Source organism: Mizuhopecten yessoensis, unplaced genomic scaffold (assembly GCF_002113885.1).
Source record: "Mizuhopecten yessoensis strain PY_sf001 unplaced genomic scaffold, ASM211388v2 scaffold403, whole genome shotgun sequence".
Classification (NCBI taxonomy): domain Eukaryota; kingdom Metazoa; phylum Mollusca; class Bivalvia; order Pectinida; family Pectinidae; genus Mizuhopecten; species Mizuhopecten yessoensis.
In genome coordinates, this window is record NW_018403529.1 from 114,122 (window position 1) to 137,042 (window position 22,921).

At 37.4% G+C, this 22,921-nt stretch overlaps 2 protein-coding genes across 2 annotated transcripts; both read left to right on the forward strand.

Annotated features, from left to right (window-relative positions):
- The first annotated feature begins 1,127 nt into the window (after positions 1-1,127).
- Positions 1,128-7,485, forward strand: LOC110447970 (coiled-coil domain-containing protein 94-like). The gene is made up of 8 exons (XM_021493974.1): positions 1,128-1,363; positions 2,471-2,571; positions 3,407-3,551; positions 3,821-3,955; positions 4,650-4,831; positions 5,435-5,567; positions 5,990-6,400; positions 6,515-7,485. The coding sequence occupies exons 1-7, from the start codon at positions 1,340-1,342 to the stop codon at positions 6,392-6,394; spliced, it is 1,125 nt and encodes a 374-aa protein (XP_021349649.1). The 5' UTR covers positions 1,128-1,339; the 3' UTR covers positions 6,395-6,400; positions 6,515-7,485.
- Positions 7,486-10,647: 3,162 nt separating this feature from the next.
- On the forward strand, positions 10,648-22,867 carry LOC110447979 (DNA-directed RNA polymerase III subunit RPC2-like; the record flags this gene model as incomplete). Its single annotated transcript, XM_021493986.1, has 10 exons — positions 10,648-10,824; positions 11,841-11,930; positions 12,759-12,823; positions 13,309-13,384; positions 13,539-13,639; positions 15,520-15,735; positions 16,981-17,062; positions 17,370-17,519; positions 22,200-22,316; positions 22,651-22,867. Coding segments are annotated over exons 1-10 (1,183 nt in total), but the record flags the coding sequence as incomplete, so codon positions are not given.
- Between the last annotated feature and the right edge of the window lie 54 nt (positions 22,868-22,921).

The following is a 22,921-nucleotide window of genomic DNA, read 5'->3' on the forward strand; positions in this document are numbered from 1 at the left end:
TATCAAATAGTAAAATTAAATTAGTAAATACAGCTAAAACAATGGGTATTGAAAGAAAATTTCAGAAATATAGATTGGAAAAGTTCATAAAAGACACAACACTGCAATGGTTTCAATACAGATTACAAAATTGTTTCCTCCCAATTAAAAACTATTTAAATACTATTGGGATGTCAAATGACAATATCTGTAATATGTGTAAAATACAAATAGAAACTACAGAACATCTATTCTGGGAATGTCCACAGTCCTTAAAGCTATGGCAAGATTAAAAAGAGAGATTATACAGCAGAAAAGGGAAAATCATTGATTTTAAGTTGGAAACTTGATTCGTTAAATTTTATAACTTTTCCCTATATATATTTCAAGTATCGGTTTCATTCGATTTACTGTCAAGAGTTCGGAAGGTCTCGTGTTCGAATCTCAGTCTAGCCGTGCATTTCTCTAGACATACATAAAGTTGTTCAGAACAAGTAACGAAAATAATGGAATTGCCTCTAGGGGACTCTCAAAACACCAACACGTGAACGCACTCACCAAATCACAAGGTGATCTAACAACAGACAATTAAGGGAATGAACATCCTGAACTGCATGAAAAACACCATCTGTATGAAATCTCTGAAATAATGCAACATTTTTTCAAAAACAGAATAACTCCAATCCATTACATTCTTTTTAGGTTACATATACAATATTTTGTTTCTCTTAGAATATGACCTGGATTTTTTTCAGAAAATATTTTAAACCTAATTAGTTAAAAATTATAAAGTTCAAACATACCAAAAGGGGAAAAAAACCAGATCATTAATTTATGTGATGAATTGAAAATTAATCAAACACATGCTGTACTGTAGAGATCTTATTTGGAAATTCATATTTTTATATTCAGTGATAAATGTACAAATTGTCAACATTTATTGATATTTTAATATAATCCAAAAATAAAAGAATAGTGAATTTTCTGATTGATGGCGTTTAGACTGTAGATAAATAGCTACAATTAATTAAAATATTATTCACACCAGTCTGTTGATTTTATCTGTGAAAGGTTAGTGTTGTGCTACCTTAATTTCTAACTCATGTGTACAGGGTTAAGTTTCTTGACAGATAGGTTACTTCCGGTAACGTCAGAAAACTGAGGTGAAGTGGGAAAAGTTGATCATTCAGAAGGCATTATAAACACAACTGACGAGCCTCATCAGGCTACGGGTATACTTTTATTTGATGTGATTGTCTTTGTGGGAACATCACAAAGGAATAACAAGTCGTCAGTAGCCTTGCTCAGGACTGAATACACAGAATCTCGTTTGATAAAGTGAACTCACCAATCGGCCAAGATGTCGGAAAGAAAAGTCCTAAACGTAAGTTTTTCGTAATGTTATCTGGTTATCTGACATATCCAAAGTAAAAACAGGGATACCTTTGAATTGGAAGTACATAATAAAATTTGCTAAATCACTGAAGAGATCAGGAAATGTTTCCTAATTGTGAATAAGTTTGTTATTTGTAGTTTATGATATAAATGTTGATAAAGAAATCCCATAATGTTTAAACGTTTTCTTCGGGTTTGGTAGTATGGATTGTTAAAAGGTTCATATATATGTTTCTTAATGACATTTTGATGACTAGTAAGGTATATGAAAATTATCACCTTCATCACACAAATGACCACTGAAGTTTATATATGTACACAAAGGTTTAAAATGTGCATTGAGTTGGCAATATAAAACTAACATTAATTTGGCTACACTATAAGTGTATGTTGTAGAAGTTACATTTCTCTTTCCCGTTTCGTAAAAATCTGTGTAAACACAGCTTTCGTCGTAGCCTTTCAGCAATGACGTCACGATTTAGGTGTACACAAGAGTATGCATATGGTGGCTTCGACCTACCCGTGCTTGGGATTTAGTTTTGCCAATTAGTGCCTCGCTTAGATTGCTTGAAGGGGTACCTGCCAACATTAACCTGATTGACAACATGTTGTTAATTTTATTAAACTAATCCCATTATTAAATAGCGAGGAACGAACCCCAAGTACCGAACCGAACACGTTTTTTTTTTTTTGTAAACCTATGTTTATACTCAATTAAAAAGTAAACAAAACCAACATAAACATGTGTGCTAAACAAACAGTAGAATAATCGAGATGTCCCGAAACGACTTTTGACACTCCCGAAACGACCCGGAAAAAGGTCCCGGAACGACTTCTGTCTTGTTACCGAAACGACCTGACACCAAATTTTATATTGCCATGTGGTGCATATTTTAAGCCTATATGTGGTTACTGGTATACGCTTTACTGATCATATGATGTCAGGTGAATATGACCCGGTACCTATTGTACTAGTCAATGAAATTAAATATCAAACTTCACACAGAAAAATATAACATTCAATGGTTGTGCTATATAAATCCCATTATGAATTACAGTTATTTATGTATTTTATCATATTTTCAATCTGTTTCAGAAATACTACCCTCCGGATTTTGATCCGTCAGCCATTCCCAAAATGAGATTTTCGAAGAATCGGACATTTAACATCCGTATTATGTCACCGTTCAATATGAGGTAGAGTGTTCTTCAATCATTGATTTCTGCAGAAAGTGGCAATTGTGATCAATTGTCATTTCTTGTATATGTCATAAAAAAGAACAAATTGGGGATGAATAAAAAGAACAACATAAAGATAAACTCACAGGTCAACTTTTACTCCTCGAAATGATTTTATATTTACATGTTTGTTCAGTAAATGGTGGAAGCCGAAGATTGTCATTGACCTATAAAATAATTAAAATGTGCTATGTCAGCCTGACATTGTCAGGTTATTTATTGTAATTTGACACCATAACAATCAAATTCATAACACTAGAGAGTTAGTTTATCTCTTCACTGCATCAAAGGTATCACAGTGATAATTATATAAATTACCTGTGTTTCAATGATTTTTTTTGATAAAAATATTTATGTAAATTGGTTTAATCTTCCAACTTATTTTCATCACACATTGATACAATATAATTTGCACAGTACAGTATATTGTATATATATTGAAGAAATTATAGCAATATGACTAAGATAGTATGCATATCAAAACAATTAAATATAGATAAACGTTTACTAAATTACTTTATTTATAATCATATTCAAAGAGGAGCATTACTCTGTTAAGATGATCAACAACCATTTTACAAGGTCCAAGTTAAAGTTTCGAGTCATTTAAATAATTTTATTATTTGTTTCTGACTTCTTTGAATTACCAAAATGGCAGCCTCATTGTATGAACATTGTTTTCTATACTGTCTGCGCTGGTTCTGAATAAGATGTGTACTGCATATTCTCTCAAGATGAAGTAACGGTACTTTGGATCGGAAATAGTACTTAAAATCTTTTTTAATTGTTGCAGGTGCAATACGTGCGGTGGCTATATATACAAAGGAAAGAAGTTCAATTCAAGGAAAGAAAATGTGGATGAAGAATTCTACTTGGGCCTACGGATATTTAGGTTTTACATCAAGTGTCCCACCTGTGTGGCAGAAATCGCATTTAAGGTTTGTTTATCATGGTCGTCTGTAAAGGCCTGTAGAAAGTTAGTTTTTGTTGTATGATAAAACTAAGAGAGGAAAAAACAATGTCCTGAGAAATCATAATAGAATGAAAATCAGTATCTAAGATATACAAGTCTGTCTCATTTATCTCATCAGTATAATGAACAATATCATTGATTAGGGAGGGAAGAGACTGGACTATAATTATAAGTACAGTGATAGTTGGAGAATTTGATTTTCTAATGTCTCAAGTTAACATCTTCGTGTTCTAGACTGACCTAAAAAACACCGACTACACCTTGGAGGCCGGAGCTACCCGGCTGTTTGAGGCCGAGAAACTCGCCAAGGAAATGGCTGAGCGAGAGATCAAGGAGAAGGAAGAGGAAGAACTGAATAACCCAATGAAGGTAAGGCAGTGTCAGCCAACATTTAATTCAGTACTTATTAAAGTAACAACCCAATGAAGGTAAGGCAGTGTCAGCCAACATTTAATTCAATACTTATTGTAGTAATAACCCAATGAAGGAAAGGCAGTGTCAGCCAACATTTAATTTAATACTTATTGTAGTAATAACCCAATGAAGGTAAGGCAGTGTCAGCCAACATTTAATTCAGTACTTATTGTAGTAATAACCCAATGAAGGTAAGGCAGTGTCAGTCAACATTTAATTCAGTACTTATTCTAGTAATAACCCAATGAAGGTAAGGCAGTGTCAGCCAACATTTAATTAAATACTTATTATAGTAATAACCCAGTGAAGGTAAGGCAGTGTCAGGCAACATTTAATTCAATACTTACCAGTATTAAAATATCAATTAACTTAATTTTACCTTATAAATATATATATACAAAGTGGATAAACAAAGTATATACCAACTGCTAGCAGCAGGTTTACCCAATGACTTTGGAGTGAGAATTGTTGGAGAATTATGTATATCATAAATAAATATGTGCACAATGTGTCAGATATGTGTTATTTCTATGTAACTATTTACAGGTTGTTTTAGTTTGACCAATGAGATACAAGTATGAAAGTGTGATCTATGTTCTTTATTTAGCATGATAATCATAGAGTTAATCTGTTTTGGTGTTATATTCAGATTCTTGAGAACAGAACGAAAGCATCACGAAATGAGATAGAGACTATAGACATCCTAGGGGAACTGCGGGAATTGAGTGCTCGTCAGGCAACTGTCAACACCGAGACCATGCTGCTGCAGCATCGGGAGTATGAACAACAGCTGCAGAAACTTCAGGATGAGGAGGAGGAAAAGGAGATCAGGTAAACTTAACATCTCCTTAGTTACCATATGATTATCACATAGACATACAGTACACCAGATGGGACCAAACTGACATTTTTGTTGAAATCATAAAATGTCGAATTATAGTCTAAATAGCAATTTGAACTCAAAAGTTTATTAAACTTTGGCAAATATAAACAAAAGAAAGATTTACATGGAGATTGAAAAATTGTAAGGGAAAATTATAAACAGGTAGGTGTTCTGGAAAGGTAAGTGTTTTCTTCTTCGTCCTAGAAAACCGCCATGTAAATCTAGGTCAAATCCAACAAACGTCACACACTGAAGTAGTACCAGTACAACCACCAGGCTCACTAATGAAACTCTGCTTTCTACAGTAACACTTGTGAGAGCTTAATTTGTGGGAATATTTTCTGAATCGAGTGTCTAATATGCTGAATCTTGTACATGAATTTCATTTCATTTCCTGTCCAAAATCACCTTCCTGCAGATATAATGATAATGTCTGAATGTCTATGTACAGGGTACATACTCCATGAATTACAAGCTCGTTTTGTAGTTAAGATGATATAAAATATCAGTAAATCAATTTGTAATTCCACTGACATTTTTGTATCTTTCAGGTCTATATTTGGAGAGAGGGAGGATGGGCGGATTTTGAAGAGGTTAAAAGACGACTCGGATAGTGGTGATGATGAACCTAAAGCCAAGAAGATAGTGTTTCCAGCCAAACCTACAGACCTGTTATCTACAGAGGTAAGCTGTCTTTGTCAGAAAACCCTCAAACAGTGAGAATTTTAAGTTCCAAGCTGATGTTCTCTTTTCTTTTTATCTTTAGACATAATTTTGAATGTGTAATATAATGATAGTGATCAGTGAGATAGTATTACTTGATAGTTGTGATTTAAGAAAAATCTTTAAAAAATTGAGTTTATTAATTATGAATTTCTTAAATAGTCATAAAAGTTTATTCTGATATGATTAATATGATTCTGTCTTAATTAATGTTGATATATATGGTATGTGAACTTTGAACAATTACCTTCCCCGTTAAAAAGGTGTCTACAGGTCCTGATGTTAGTCAGATCGACATTTATTTTTAGGAAATCAAGTTTGCACTTATGCATAGCCAATTTGAAAACATTTTCTTACTAATACTGATGTGTTTCCTGTTGTAGACATTTACCAGCGAGACTAAAAAACCTGAGAAAAAGCCTATAGCTAGCTGGCAAAAAAGTGTTGGAGGTTTCTCAAGTAAAAGTGGTCTCAAGAACCTGGTGAAGAAAAAACAACCAAATAAATCTTGTGATACGACAGTGACTACCGGACACTCAAAGACTGAAACTTCCGCTACAGATACAAACTCAGTGTCTGTTACAGCCACCAAAACAAGTCTACCTCCACCACAACCGACCTCCAGGGGCGGCGAGGTCAGGAAATCAAATACATATACTGAAACCAATGTACCAACATCATCTAGTCCACCCTCATCATCTGTTCCTGTGACATCAGTACCAGTTGCCTCCTCTTCTCTTGGACTGCTAGGACTTGGTTACTCTGACAGCGACGACTCGGAGGATTAACACTTGGTTACTCTGAGAGTTACGACTTGGAGGATTAACACTTGGTTACTCTGACGGCGACTACTCTGAGGATTAACACTTGGTTACTCTGACAGCGACGAATCGGAGGATTAACACTTGGTTACTCTGACAGCGACGACTTGGAGGATTAACACTTGGTTACTCTGACCGTGACGACTTGGAGGATTAACACTTGGTTACTCTGACAGGGACGACTCGGAGGATTAACACTTGGTTACTCTGAGAGTTACGACTTGGAGGATTAACACTTGGTTACTCTGACCGTGACGACTTGGAGGATTAACACTTGGTTACTCTGACAGTGAAGACTTGGAGGATTAACACTTGGTTACTCTGACAGCGACCACTCGGAGGATTAACACTTGGTTACTCTGACAGTGACGACGACTCGGAAGATTAACCCTTGGTTACTCTGACAGTGACGACTCGGAGGATTATCACTTGGTTACTCTGACAGTGACGACTCGGAGGATTATCACTTGGTTACTCTGACAGTGACGACTCGGAGGATTATCACTTGGTTACTCTGACAGTGACGACTCGGAGGATTATCACTTGGTTACTCTGACAGTGACGACTCGGAGGATTATCACTTGGTTACTCTGACAGTGACGACTCGGAGGATTATCACTTGGTTACTCTGACAGTGACGACTCGGAGGATTAACCCTTGGTTACTCTGACAGCGACGACTCGGAGGATTAACCCTTGGTTACTCTGACAGCGACGACTCGGAGGATTAACCCTTGGTTTCTCTGACAGCGACGACTCGGAGGATTAACACTTGGTTACTCTGACTGTGACGACTTGGAGGATTAACACTTGGTTACTCTGACAGTGACGACGACTCGGAAGATTAACCCTTGGTTACTCTGACAGTGACGACTCGGAGGATTAACACTTGGTTACTCTGACAGTGACGACTCGGAGGATTAACACTTAGTTACTCTGACAGTGACGACTCGTAAGGTTTAACACTTGGTTACTCTGACAGTGACGACTTGGAGGATTAACACTTGGTTGCTCTGACAGTGACCACTCGGAGGATTAACCCTTGGTTACTCTGACAGGCACGACTCGTAAGGTTTAACACTTGGTTTCTCTGACAGTGATGACTCGGAGGATTAACACTTGGTTAATCTGACAGTGACGACTTGGAGGATTAACGCTTGGTTACTCTGACAGTGACGACTTGGAAGATTAACACTTAGTTTCTCTGACAGTGACGACTCGTAAGGTTTAACACTTGGTTACTCTGACAGTGACCACTCGGAGGTTTAACACTTGGTTACTCTGACAGTGACCACTCGGAGGATTAACACTTGGTTACTCTGACAGTGATGACTCGGAGGATTAACACTTAGTTACTCTGACAGTGACGACTCGGAGGATTAACACTTGGTTACTCTGACAGCGATGACTCGGAGGATTAACACTTAGTTACTCAGACAGTGACGACTCGGAGGATTAACACTTGGTTACTCTGACAGTGACGACTCGGAGGATTAACACTTAGTTACTCTGACAGTGACGACTCGGAGGATTAACACAAACTTTAATACTGTCATCAATTTCACTAGGTTATGGGAAATTTAATTTCATGAGTCCTCAAAATTTTGATTACATTTAAGATCACATGGAGATTGCATATAGGTGCTATTTAAGGAATACAGTGAATACAGTGCACATGTAATTTTATCAGAGGATGCATGCCTGCATGATGACTTTACTCTTAGTGAATGATAAACTAACTTGGGCTATGACTGTTACTTTTATGGAACCAATCACACATGTTTTGAAAATAAAAAAGGTGTATCTTATATTTATGAGGTGTATCTAATATTTATGAACCATTCACAGCAAAATGCTGCAAATATAAGGACTACTTTGGCTAACTTTGCTCCATTTAAAATATAAACTGCTGGTGTAACAATTGTGTCTCATGTGCAGAAAGTGTCCATGCCTCCACCTACAGTATTGTTGCCATTTTAACGTTATGGAAATTTGTCACAATCTATTATGAGAATTCTGGTTTACAGGAAAAGTGGCTTTTGAGTGTAGACAGAAACTATGAAGATATGTAAATGATAATTTTGAACTTATAAGGTGAATCTGAAGTGTCGCTATGTTTATTTTTGTAATGAGGTGCTTGCAATTGGACTCCGAGTAAAATGTGTAATGATTTCTTGATCTAACCTCATTCAAGTTGTAAGGGCTTGGTGAAAGCTAAAATATATTAATTATACCATGTTTTGTTGACTGCTAAAATCGCTTCTGTTCTATTCTTCTAGACCAAATTATACTGGTCTTAAAGAAGTGCATACTTATGTTGGCCTCTCTTCCAATGTTGGTAATTAAAGACCTTGTGGACTCCATTATCTGTTTGGTGCTGACAGTGTTACTGTCAGAAATGTATATATATAAATTATTTTACATTAGATAAGGCAAAAAAAAAAAGTCTGTTTAGGGTTTCCGACCGACCCAAAACTTTTTGATGATTTATTCTTTTTTTTTAAACCCTGCTGATTTCGAATTTTAGAAGGTTCATTGCCTTTCAAAATGGCTTCCAGCTCCGTGTCAGCATATGGAGCACACTTTGCCTCCAAATGAACCTTGTTTATGTAATTCTTTGTTTTACATACAATAGTAGGGTCATAATCACATGACCACACGGTACAAAAAAATATATAAAAAAAAAAAAAAATTGACCTCCCTACCCTTGCTTTTTTCCCATGCAACGCGCTAAACAGACAATATAATTTTTGGCCTAATGTATCAATTTACTGCAGTCTTGAGAAAATGTAGGCGTCCATTTATGGTTGGTGATATTTAAGTTTCCTATAACATAGTGTAAACAAGTTTAGGGGACTGCATGTTATGCCCTTTATAAAGATGTGATCAGTTATATATTTAAATATGTAAAATATCCGGATAATTGTACATTTTAGTAGGACATACTACCAAATGTAATTAATAAAAAGACTAGTAAAAGAAGTTTTTGTTTTGATTATCTTTATTGAAGCTGAAATCATTCAGCACATGACCGACTTGTAATGTCAATGTGGTGGCTAAAATCATGGAGGCCCTTAGTACACTCTATGACCCCTCCTAGATAGTACTTGGTAATCTCATTGTGATAAAGTCATTACTTAACAAGGGATTACATTTTTAATTAATTTGCCAGAAGACTTATTTGTGATTATATATCTGTCATGATTATTTTTACAAGAATAATGGGTATTATCACTCTGATATTGAAATAGCATCCTCTCCATTGCAAATTTGTGAATAAAACCTACATCCACATTTTGCAAAACAAAGTACAAACAAAAGAATTGAGATTTACAGTGTTAACAGGAAAGGACTTATTTTTGTTGACGATGAAGATTAATGTTTCAAACATCACGAAATCTTGAAAATGCAGTTAGTCAGTAGTATGTACCTGACTAGTACTACTTTTCTAGAGACACCTCCACTATATAACAACTAGTTATTATATCTACAGAACTTCATCATGGAAATAGTTTTGATGAAGCTTAGTACCCAATTGATCATCATTGACATGTACCATGGGGATGCTCACAGGACCCTGTGTCATCATTGACATGTACCATGGGGATGCTCACAGGACCCTGTTTCATCATTGACATGTACCATGGGGATGCTCACAGGACCCTGTTTCATCATTGACATGTACCATGGGGATGCTCACAGGACCCTGTTTCCACTTGGTATGTCAATGTTGCTCATTAAATATAAGTAGTTTAAGTGAAGCATAATGATTATTAGAAGATGGGATTGGTACGCAGTTTAAGTGAAGCCTAATGATTTTAAGAAGATGGGATTGATGAAACTTAATTGGCTATGTGACAAAATAACACATATATCTACCCAAAAATCGAATATTGCATCTATAGAATTTAAGACTCTCAGAATGCCAGATAAGTGTTTTTGCAAATATATATGACCGGTTTCTATGGCGTCTAGATCCGCCACTGAATACAGCTGTAACACATTCTCTGGTCCCTGACTGTTTTGGTGCACACAGTCCAATCTGATTAAAATCATATGTTACATTGCTTCGTTAACTTAGTACTACGCCTGAACAGGCGGAGCCATGTAACCGATGATTTTAATCAGATTGCACACAGTCCAAAAAGAATCATATTTTTGGCGCGAAACTATTTACTCTCGACATAGTTGCCTCCCCTTCCTCTCCAGTGGCGCTGTAAACAAAGATGGCAGCCTCCATGTTGAGCATGATGACATGAGTGTGAAATTTTTAGTTAACGTCCTGTACGTTGTTAATACAGACAATTTGTACGACAACCAATCCTAAAGATGGAAAGTATAGAGGACATGATGAGGATGGACAAGGAGAAGCTCGTGGAGCCGGTCAAAACCGTCCAGGTTTGTGTTTAGCCTGTGGCTGTGGTGAGATGTGCCGGTACATACTATCCGGACACAGGGGTTCGTTACAAATGTCTGAAATTCACATATGCTATATTGGTGCTGTGCCCCATGGAAACCAGTATAGCATATGTGTATTTCAGACATTTGTAACGAACCTCTGTGGTCCGCAGTACTAGTGAGGGCTTGTTGTTATTGCCTCATGTGCAGATATGTGATATGGAACTAAAATAATTGCTTCATATCTGCATAGCTAGAAATACTAAATCATACCTAAGTATTGTGTTACTACTACAAACGATATTTATTTTTATTTTTTCATGTACCTTACTCAAATAGCCCAAGTTTCCTCTGGCCCTGACCACAGGGGCACACAACTTACTATTAGTATTGTTCTCGTTCTAGACTTTCAGTCGCTGAGTACGTTACATCCCAGGGATATAACGTACCCCGCGACTGAGTCTAATAAGATCCCAGGAATAAAACGTACCCAGGGACGGAAAGTCTTAACAAGATCGTGATCAGTATATCAATCAAAGGTGTTTGAAACTCTGACTGTAAATTGAAATAAAAATCATATAAAGAATAAGGGTATTACTAAATGACTATATAGTACCCCTTATTTTTTTATATGATTTTTATCTCAATTTACAGTCAGAATTTTAAACACCTTTGTATTAATAGTAGTTGCGTGCCCCTGTGCCCAGACACCCATTTTGACCGATAACTGTCTGGTGTGACATCTATCAATCAAAATGTCTAAGTCTGGTATCAGGGCCAGAGGAAACTCGGGCTACATACTCAAGGTACTGGTAAATGCAATAAACTGGTAAAAGTTTTTCAAATTGTTTCTTTCATATCTATAACTACACTTGTTAACAGCTTCCAAACTGTAAACAGACTTGTCGGTGATACTGTATGTCATGTGTAATATTAAAAGCTTACGGTTATCATTTTCTCGTTCTGTTTTAAATTTGTGTGTTCTTAGTTTGTTTTAATTACTATCTTGTTGACAGGAGAAATGGAGACTTCTGCCTGCGTTCCTGAAAGTTAAGGGACTTGTAAAGCAGCACATCGACTCCTTCAACTTCTTCATCAATAATGACGTAAGTCAGAACCATGATCATCAGTGACGTGAGAAGCATGTACAGAGGGGCCCAGGGAAGGGGGTATCAGGAAGGCCAGGGAAGGGGGTATCAGGGAGGCCAATGAAGGGGGTATCAGGGTGAACAGTTTTATATTTAAATTACTAGCCATGCCAGCAGGGAGATTAAAAAATAAATATTAGTCCAGTCAACATTCTTTGGAAATATTTATTGGGAAAATATAGTATTATTATAGGATATTGAAATTGGGAATATATTCCTCAATTTTTTGTCATTTGGGGAAAATAAGACATTTTTTAGCTAGGGTAAACAGTCTGTATTCAGCAGTAAAACTGAGCAAAAAGATCAGTGTTATAATAGAATCTTATTAATTCAACCACCACTGCATAATTAATCATTAATTATATATGATCCGGTTGTTCCATAAAAGGTATCTTGCTAGTGTTTTAAGGGAACAGATTGGCTTTTTAAACCAAGATTTCCCTGTAACCTAGCTATTTCACAATTCAGCCAGTTTTTATATAATAATGGAAACACAAAAGGCTGTACTTTCAAGGTTCTGGTACCAGGTGATTGTTTATAATATTTCACAATGACAGTGTGGTTTGTCCTGTGAACTTATAAGTGCCAAAACATTTTTATGATATTCTTTATTAACAAATAAAATATATAAATATATTTCTAGTTTCTGTGTCTTGACAGTGATTTTTGGGAAACATATATATCTTAGTCCCATTGGACTTCTGGTTTTCCATTGTGGGACACAGCCACATGACTTGCCAGAAGGAAAAAAACCTGTGATAGATCAAGCACTTATTTCTGTTATAGATCAAGAGTATTATGAAGGCCAATGAGAAGATCTCCAGTGATGCTGATCCCAACTTTTATATGAAGTTTGTATTTCAAACATTTGTTTTACACGTACATGAAGCTTATGTATCTAAATGTTGGTCTGTATAGTGGATTTCTTTTCATCCTAGCTTATAAAGCACTTGTCTCTACACTTAAAACTGTTTGATATTAACTTAAATTTTAGATTTATTTGAAATTATCTATCTCTATTTATTTAAAAAAAATATCCCAAATTTGTTATGTTTGTATTCAATGATTATCTCTTATATTTGAATATACTTTTTCAACATTTCAGTGTGATAATCCACATTTCTCAGGCAGTTATTTATGCTATCATGACATTTTAATGCTGATTATCTGCTTTTATCCAGTTTTGTTAAGTACATGACAGACTTACTGAATGAAACATCACATCAGTGCCATTGGCTGTTTATGAATTCATTATCATAAATTGATAATGCATCGACAGAAGTGATGAATCAAATGATGAAATTGGTCACTTCAGTGTTGAGTCTTCTATTGCCAGGTACCTGAACATATATGTAGGGATGCCGGATGTTGAGGAGGGGTTCAACATAACAAAGCCGATCTCCCCTCATGAAGTAAGTACATTTACTTACCAAATGTAGAGGAGTGTTTCATTATTACAAAACCTGTTAAACTGCAAACAGTAGGAACATTTACTTGTGAATTGTTGAAATAAGATATGGACATTAAATCTTTAATTTTTGGTGACTTATAGCAATTTCCTTGCAGTGTCGCCTAAGAGACATGACATACTCAGCACCTCTAACTGTGGACATTGAGTACACCCGTGGTAACCAGAGGATTGTCAGGAAGAACCTACCCATCGGCAGGTAAGTCTCTTACTGCCATAGTACACCCGTGGTAACCAGAGGATGTGAGGAAGAACCTACCCATCGCAGGTAAGTTTCTTACTGCCAAAGGACACCCGTGGTAACCAGAGGATGTCAGGAAGAACCTACCCATCGCAGGTAAGTCTCCTACTGCCATAGTACACCCGTGGTAACCAGAGGATGTCAGGAAGAACCTACCCATCGCAGGTAAGTTTCTTACTGCCAAAGTACACCCGTGGTAACCAGAGGATGTCAGGAAGAACCTACCCATCGGCAGGTAAGTTTCTTACTGCCATGGTACACCCGTGGTAACCAGAGGATGTCAGGAAGAACCTACCCAGCGCAGGTAAGTCTCTTACTGCCATAGTACACCCGTGGTAACAAGAGGATGTCGGGAAGAACCTCCCCATCGGCCGGTAAGTCTCCTACCAACACTAATATGTGAATATGTGAAGGTACACTGGCTATTGTGTGAAGGTGTACCAACCCTAATATGTGAAGGTACACTGGCTATTATGTGAATGTGTACCAACACTCATATGTGAAGGTCCAATGCTAATATGTGAAGGTTAGGTGCACCAACACTAATATGTGAAGGTATACTGGATATTATGTGAATGTGTACCAACACTAATATGTGAAGGTCTTCCAACACTAATATGTGAAGGTATACCAACACTTATATGTGAAGGGGTACCAACACTAATATGTGAAGGGACACTGGCTATTATGTGAAGGTGTACTGACACTAATATGTGAAGGTACACTGGCTATTGTGTGAAGGTGTACCAACACTAATATGTGAAGTTATACCAACACTTATATGTGAAGGTGTACCGACACTAATATGGGAAGGTGTACCAACACTAATATGTGAAGTTATACCAACACTTATATGTGAAGGTGTACCGACACTAATATGGGAAGGTGTACCAACACTAATATGTGAAGGTTAGGTGTACCAACACTAATATGTGAAGGTTAGGTGTACCAACACTAATATGTGAAGGTCCAATGCTAATATGTGCAGGTTAGGTGCACCAACACTAATATGTGAAGGTATACTGGATATTATGTGAATGTGTACCAACACTAATATGTGAAGGTCTTCCAACACTAATATGTGAAGGTATACCAACACTAATATGTGAAGGTACACTGGCTATTATGTGAAGGTGTACTGACACTAATATGTGAAGGTACACTGGCTATTATGTGAAGGTGTACCAACACTAATATGTGAAGGTATACCAACACTAATATGTGAAGGTATACTGGCTATTATGTGAATGTGTACCAACACTAATATGTGAAGGTCCAATGCTAATATGTGAAGGTTAGGTGCACCAACACTAATATGTGAAGGTATACTGGCTTATTTGAGGGAAGGGGTACTAAAACAGATGTGAGCAGTGAACTTACAATCTGTTTTGAGCAATGCTTGTTTACATTGCCATCCAGGGACAATTGGGTCTTTGTTTATAGCATGAGCAGTGTTCATCTGCAAATATGTTGTCAATAATTGTGAAAAAAGGCTATTTTGTACAATGTTTTTTAATTTGCATGAAATTATCTTGTTTTAAATAAAATATATTATCCTAAAAAAAAAAAAAAAAGTCTCCTACTACCGTAGTACACCCACAGCAACTAGACTATTGTCAGAACCTACCTATCGGCAGGTAAATCGTCTATCATAGTACATGCAGTGATAAAAAATCGTCAGAAAGAATTTACCCATTGGCAGGTAACTATGTTTGATAATGTCAGTGTTCACCCACAGTTATCAAAGTTTTTTCAGAAAGAATATATTTGCTGTTTGTCTTAAATTTCATACAAGGCAAAGTAAATGTCACATTGCCACTTGTATGTTCTAACCACAGAATGCCGATGATGCTGCGCAGCTCCAACTGTGTCCTAACAGGGAAGAGTCCTGCTGAGATGGCAAAGCTCAACGAATGTCCCATGGATCCAGGCGGCTACTTCATTGTCAAGGGCAATGAGAAGGTCATCCTTATTCAAGAACAACTCTCAAAAAACAGAATGATTGTGGATACCAGTGCTGGTCGCAAAGGAACCATAGAGTGTTCTGTTACTAGGTAGGAGTCAATTGAGAGTTCTGTTACTAGGTAGGAGTCATTGAGAGTTCTGTTACTAGGAGGGGGTCATATAGTGTTCTGTTACTAGGTGTAGGAGTCATTGAGAGTTCTGTTACTAGGTAGGAGTCATTTAGTGTTCTGTTACTAGGTAGGAGTCATTGAGAGTTCTGTTACTAGGTAGGAGTCATTGAGAGTTCTGTTACTAGGTAGGAGTCATTGAGAGTTCTGTTACTAGGTAGGAGTCATTGAGAGTTCTGTTACTAGGTAGGAGTCATTGAGAGTTCTGTTACTAGGTAGGAGTCATTGAGAGTTCTGTTACTAGGTAGGAGTCATTGAGAGTTCTGTTACTAGGTAGGAGTCATTGAGAGTTCTGTTACTAGGAGGGAGTCATTGAGAGTTCTGTTACTAGGTAGGAGTCATTGAGAGTTCTGTTACTAGGTAGGAGTCATTGAGAGTTCTGTTACTAGGTAGGAGTCATTGAGAGTTCTGTTACTAGGTAGGAGTCATTGAGAGTTCTGTTACTAGGTAGGAGTCATTGAGAGTTCTGTTACTAGGTAGGAGTCATTGAGAGTTCTGTTACTAGGTAGGAGTCATTGAGAGTTCTGTTACTAGGTAGGAGTCATTGAGAGTTCTGTTACTAGGAGGGGGTCATATAGTGTTCTGTTACTAGGTGTAGGAATCATTGAGAGTTCTGTTACTAGGAGTTCTGTTACTAGGTAGGAGTCATTGAGTGTTCTGTTACTAGGTAGGAGTCATTGAGAGTTCTGTTACTAGGTAGGAGTGATTGAGTGTTCTGTTACTAGGTAGGAGTCATTGAGAGTTCGGTTACTGAGAAGGGGTAATAAAGTGTTCTATTTAATAATCATACCATGTCCCATTAATAAGTTATAATCATAGTCTAGAGTCTACCCTGTTACTACTAGGTAAGGATCATAGTGTTCTATTGTCATTACCTTGATAGCAGCTATGCCCCTTTCTAATTCCCATTTATAAAGGTGAGGAAATTAAATCTTGAACTTTCCTTAAGTGATAATAGATGTAACAAATATGCCGCAGAGGGGTTGGATATTTCGTTAGTCTTGTGGCTTATAGTCTAGTTTCTCACTGGACTTTGGTTGGGAGTCACCTTAATTTCTTAAAAAATATTTCGGCACCAATACTCTTACTGACATCTTGTTTAATGATGTCATTGTAGCATGTTGTTACTATTGAAGTCCTCATGTGAGATTTATGTACCCTAAACAGCTCGACTCACGAGAGGAAGAGTAAGACTTATGTTACCACTAAAAAGGAGAAGTTCTACTTACGTCACAACACCTTCGCTGAGGTAAGTCAAACACAGCATCTTTACAGGTACAGCTCTCATAGCCTTCTGACCCCATCTCAATAGCCATACTGACATAGATGATAGCAATGCTCCTTAAATCGTTCGTTTATGAATTTTACAGCTGAATCCAACATGCATCCTAAACTGGCATAATGAAAGAAACAAGAATTAAAAATAATTGTAATGTTGTAATTAAATGGTTAAATTCACTTGATTAGTTTTTCAGACATAGGCTTTTTAATAGTAAACAAGTAACGAAAACTTAACAAACATGGAAATACACGTCACAATGTAAAATACTTTGTAGGACATACCTGTGGCGATCGCGTTTAAAGCGATGGGTATCGAGTGTGACCAGGAGATTGTACAGATGATAGGGAGTGAGGAGGTAGTACTGACCGCTATAGCTCCGTGTCTGGAGGAGTGTCACCGCGCACAGGTGTTCACACAGACCCAGGTAATACTAACCCAACCAGGTATACTCAACCAGGTATATACAACCAGGTATACACTAACAGGTATACTCAACCGGGTATACTCAGCCAGGTATACACAACCAGGTATACCCAACCGGGGTAACACACAACCAGGTAATATACAACCAGGTATACACAACCAGGTAATACACAACCTAGTAATACACACACAACCAGGTATGCACACACAACCAGGTATACACAACCAGGTAATACACAACCTAGTAACACACAACCAGGTATACTCAGCCAGGTATACACAACCAAGTAATATACAACCTAGTAATACACACACAACCAGGTATATATAACCAGGTGAACACAACCAGGTGATACACAACCAGGTAAACTCAACCAGGTGATACACAACCAGGTAAACACAACCAGGTTATTATATATATATTGTATAATACAAAACCAGGTAGTATGCACACAACCAGGTAATACACACACAACCAGGTACACTTTGTAATACAAACATTACCAGGACTCAACAAAAAATTCAATATGGAGTCTCTGACACAGGAGAGTCACTTTGATGCTATCACCCTTACTTAATCCAGTTTCCCTGTTGAGCATCCCTCTGGTAACTCCTTAACTGACAATGAGCGATCTAACATGAAGCACTAGTGTATTTTCAGTAAGTTGACAAGTGACATTTGTGTCCAAGAAAATATCAGCTTTCTTGCAACTATCTTTTATGGGGACTGTCTAAGTACAAAACTATGATTTATTATTTTGGCAATCATCTGCAGAATGATCTTCCAGTGTTGGTACTCCCCGGAAAAAATAACCATAACACTTTTAATCTTTGAGATTGTAAAGCATTGTCAAAAGATCAGCAGGAACTGACCATTAGAAAGGTAGTGTTAGAATCATAATCCCCAACTGTAGTCAAATGTGAAATCTGATTTGTGTAGATTTTCCTGGTTTTTAGCTCACCTGCCCAAAGGGCAAGTGAGCTTATGCCATGGCGCAGCGTCCGTTCGTCCATCAACTTTTCCTTAAAAACGCTACTTGTCCTGAACAGCCTAGTAGATTTGAACTAAATTTGGTCTGGAGCTTACTTAGGCCAAGGGGTCTCAATTTTGTATAAATGGTGGGTGTGGCCCCCCTGGGGGCATAGAGGTTGGGCCCAATAGGGGAAATAAATAGAGTTAAAACTTTTTAAATCCTTCTTCTACCGTAGGGATGAAGGGATTTTATCCTAATTTGGGGTGGAGCATCCTTGGGCAAAGGGGACTAAATTTTGTATGAACGGTGGGTGTGACCCTCCTGGGGCAGTGCCAAATAGAGGTAAAACCTTTAAATCCTTTTGAGCTTATGCCATACCGCAGCGTCCGTCGTCCGTCCGTCTGTCCGTCAACTTTTCCTTTAAAACGCTACTAGTCCTGAAGGGCCAAGTAGATTTTGACTAAATTTGGTCTGGAGCATCCTTAGGCTAAGGGGACTCAATTTTGAATAAATGGTGAGTGTGGCGCCCCTTGGGGCAGATGGGCGGGGCCGAATAGGGGAAATAGGTAAAACCTTCAAAATCCTTCTTCTACCCTAGAGATTAAGGGATTTTATCCTTATTAAGTCTGGAGCATCCTTGGGCCAAGGGGACTAAATTTTGTATAAATGGCGGGTGTGGCCCCCCTTGGGGCAGAGGGCCGGGCCGAATAGGGGAAATAATGGTAAAACCTTCAACATCCTTCTCCTACCCTAGGGATTAAGGAATTTTATCCTTATTAAGTCTGGAGCATCCTTGGGCCAAGGGGACTCAGTTTTGTATAAATCGTGGGTTTGGCCCACCCCCAAGGGCCTGAGGGGCGGGGCCCAATAGGGGAACATAGCAAATTATTCTTTAAAATCCTTCTACTTCTGTAGGAATGACAGGATTTGGTCCATATTTGGTGTTGAGCATCCTTGGGTTAAGGGAAACCATTTTTCTATAAACGGTGGGTCCCGCCCCCTTGGGGGCTGAGGGACGGGGCCCAATATGGGAAATATAGCAAATTCTTAAAAATCCTTCTTCTTCTGTAGGAATGACAGGATTTATTCCATATTTAGTCCGAAGCATCCTTGGGTGAAGGGGTACCAATTTTGTATAAACAATGGGTCTGACCCCCCTGGGGCCTGAGGGGCGGGGCCCAATAGGGGAAACATAGCAAATTATTCTTTAAAATCCTTCTTCTTCTGTAGGAATGAAAAGATTTGGTCCATATTTGGTGTGAAGCATCCTTGGTTAAAGGGGAACCAATTTTGTCTGAACGGTGGGTGTGGCCCCCCCTGGGACCTGAGGGGTTGGGCCCTATAGGGGAAATAGAGGTAAAACCTTTAAAATCCTTCTTCTACCATAGGGATTAAGGGATTTTATCCTAATTTAGTCTGGAGCATCCTTGGGCCAAGGGGACTCAATTTTGTATAAGCAGTGGGTGTGGTCTCCCAGGGGGCAGAAGGGCAGGGTGCAATAGGAGAAATAGAGGTAAAATCTTTAAAATCCTTCGACCATCATGATTAAGGGATTTTATCCTTATTTAGTCTGGAGCATCCTTTGGCCAAGGGAACTCAATGTTGTATAAATGGTGGGTGTGGAACCCCTGGGGGCAGAGTTTTGGGGGCCAAATAGGGAAAATAGAGGAAAAGATTGAAAATTCTTCCTCTACTGTTTGGATTAAGGGATTTTATCCTAATTAGGGGTGGAGCATCCTTGGGCAAAGGGGACTAAATTTTGTATGAACGGTGGGTGTGACCCTCCTGGGGCAGTGCCAAATAGACGTAAAACCTTTAAATCCTTTTTCTACTGTTGGGATTAAATCCTTTTTTCTACTGTTGGGATTAAGGGATTTTATCCTAATTTGGTCTGGATTATGCTTGGGCAAAGGGGACTAAATTTTGTATAAACGGTATGTGTGTGGCACCCCTTGGGGCAGAGAGGTGAGGTTCAATTGGGGAAATAGAGGTCAAACCTTTGAAATCCTTCTTCTACCATAGGAATTAAGGGATTTTATCCCAATTTAACGTGGAGGCAAAAGGGACTTAATTTTGTATAAATGGTGGGTTTGGACCCCCTGGGGACTGAGAGTTGCGGGGCCCAATAGGGAAATTAGAGGTTTAAATCTTTAAAATCCTCCCCCTTCTGCACCATTGGAGGGATTTTATGTAATAAGAATAATTTCCCATGGTTGCTTTATTATCCAGGTTAGCGATACAGGCCCTCTGGGCCTCTTGTTCATTTCCCAATATGGTCCGAAGGAAATGAAGTACATAGGAAAGTGAGAAAAGATTGTTTGTCTGTTTTGTTCTTTAGCCACTGAAATACTTAAGAATAGATATTTGTCATTTATATTTGTCCTTTAGCCACTGAAATACTTAAGAATAGATATTTGTCATTTATATTTGTTCTTTAGCCACTGAAATATATAGGAATAGATATTTGTCATTTATGTTTGTCCTTTAGCCACTGAAATACTTAAGAATAGATATTTGTCATTTATATTTGTTCTTTAGCCACTGAAATACTTAGGATGTACACCTCTGAGAAGTCAAAAAATTCCTGTATTAAACTTTTTTTCTTATATTGATTTTTGGAAAAAGGAGATAATGGCATAGTAGAAAATGCAAATATATATATATGTCCATGTGTTTGTTTTTGTGCTATGATCGGTCAAAGATACCAATTTAACACAATAGGTGATTTTAGATGAGTTTTCGGGGTTTGACCATTTGCAGAACAAATTCATACATTTTCTTCCAAGTGTGTTATCAGATATAAATGAATGTTTGTAGAATTGATAAAAATATTATTTTCTTTTAAATTATGGAAGTAAAATTTGTTAATCTTATTCATTTAACTCAGAAATGCGATTTTAGTTACCCCTACCCCTTATTTTTTAATGAAAAATGCACATTTATTCACCATTTTTTGCCGGTTAAAACGCTTGATATAAAAAAAATCCTGTATTAAACTATTTTTGGTATTCAATGAGTCAAAAGAAAACGTGTTTCTCTTTCTAAAACAGCCACAAAAATTTGGGGGTCGGTGTGCTTCTTTTTTTGTCCCATTATTATTTGTGTTATTTTTCACCTTTTTCGGGGTCAAAAACCAAAAGTGCTTCAGTTACCCTAATATGTAAAAAAAATACCAATAATATATAACTTTCCACGTTTTTGCATATTATTTTAATCATATTGAACATTATAAAGTTGTACAGCAAAATTGAACCTGCTACATTTAAAAATGGTGACACAATGACAATTTAAGTGATTAATCTAGTGTCAAAAAAGGTGAAATTTTGCCCTTTGTGAAGCGCAAGAAATTCACATAAATACACTTTTTCAAAATAGTCGCCAAATTGGTCATTTTTTTCAAATTCTTGTAAAAAAAAATCTACACACAACAGACATCTAGTTTTTTGACATGTGTTTTCAGATGTGTGTTTGCTATTAAACCTATCATAATTTGATAGATATTACAAAAACCTGTTACACCAGATCAAAATGAGACTTGAACGTGACTGAAACCTCAGAAGAGTACATCCTTAAGAATATATATTTGTCATTTATGTTTGTTCTTTAGCCACTGAAATACTTAAGAATAGATATTTGTCATTTATGTTTGTTCTTTAGCCACTGAAATACTTAAGAATAGATATTTGTCATTTATGTTTGTTCTTTAGGCACTGAAATATATAGGGGTACGTGTGAGGCAGCGACGAATGTGGGGTGCACCAAAGAAGAGTAGAGTGGACGACGCCAGAGATGTCCTACATAGTGTGGTACTGGCCCATGTCCCTGTAAGTCACTAGCACTAGACTATTAATAAGTGTAATTATCATTATTGTCTGTATTTTCACTGGGTTAGAAGTGTACACAAGTGACATAATGTATTATTTCCTGTAGTTCCAACTCTGGACTCTCATTTACTTAAATTAATATGATATTTATTATGTACACAAGACATTTCGTGTCTAGTCAAACTCTGGACCAACCTTTACTTATTTAAACACATTGAAATGAAGTTATAACTGAGATCAGTCACACGTATATTGAAGATTTTAATCTGTTGATTCATTGTTCATTGTCCATGGCTGTAAACAAAATTTCTATACATTATCCTTGACCCAATAGGTAGTGCAGTGGAACTTTAGAGTTAAGTCTGCGTACCTGGCCCTGATGGTGCGGCGTGTGATCCTAGCTAAGGGTGACAAGGTCAAGGCTGACGACCGTGATTACTACGGTAACAAGCGTCTGGAGCTGGCTGGACAGCTGCTGTCACTTCTGTTTGAGGATTTGTTCAAAAAGTTTAATTCAGAGGTAAAGTGGATATGTGCAAGGTTCATCATAGGCAATTCATTACACTGTCTGTACATGTATACAGAAAGGGACTCTGTCTGTACAT

Coding starts and splice junctions, on each gene's coding strand:
- LOC110447970 (XM_021493974.1), top strand. CDS start 1,340: ATGTCGGAAAGAAAAGTCCTAAAC. Junction 2,572..3,406: donor ATGTCACCGTTCAATATGAG/GTAGAGTGTTCT, acceptor TAATTGTTGCAG/GTGCAATACGTGCGGTGGCT. Junction 3,552..3,820: donor TGGCAGAAATCGCATTTAAG/GTTTGTTTATCA, acceptor TTCGTGTTCTAG/ACTGACCTAAAAAACACCGA.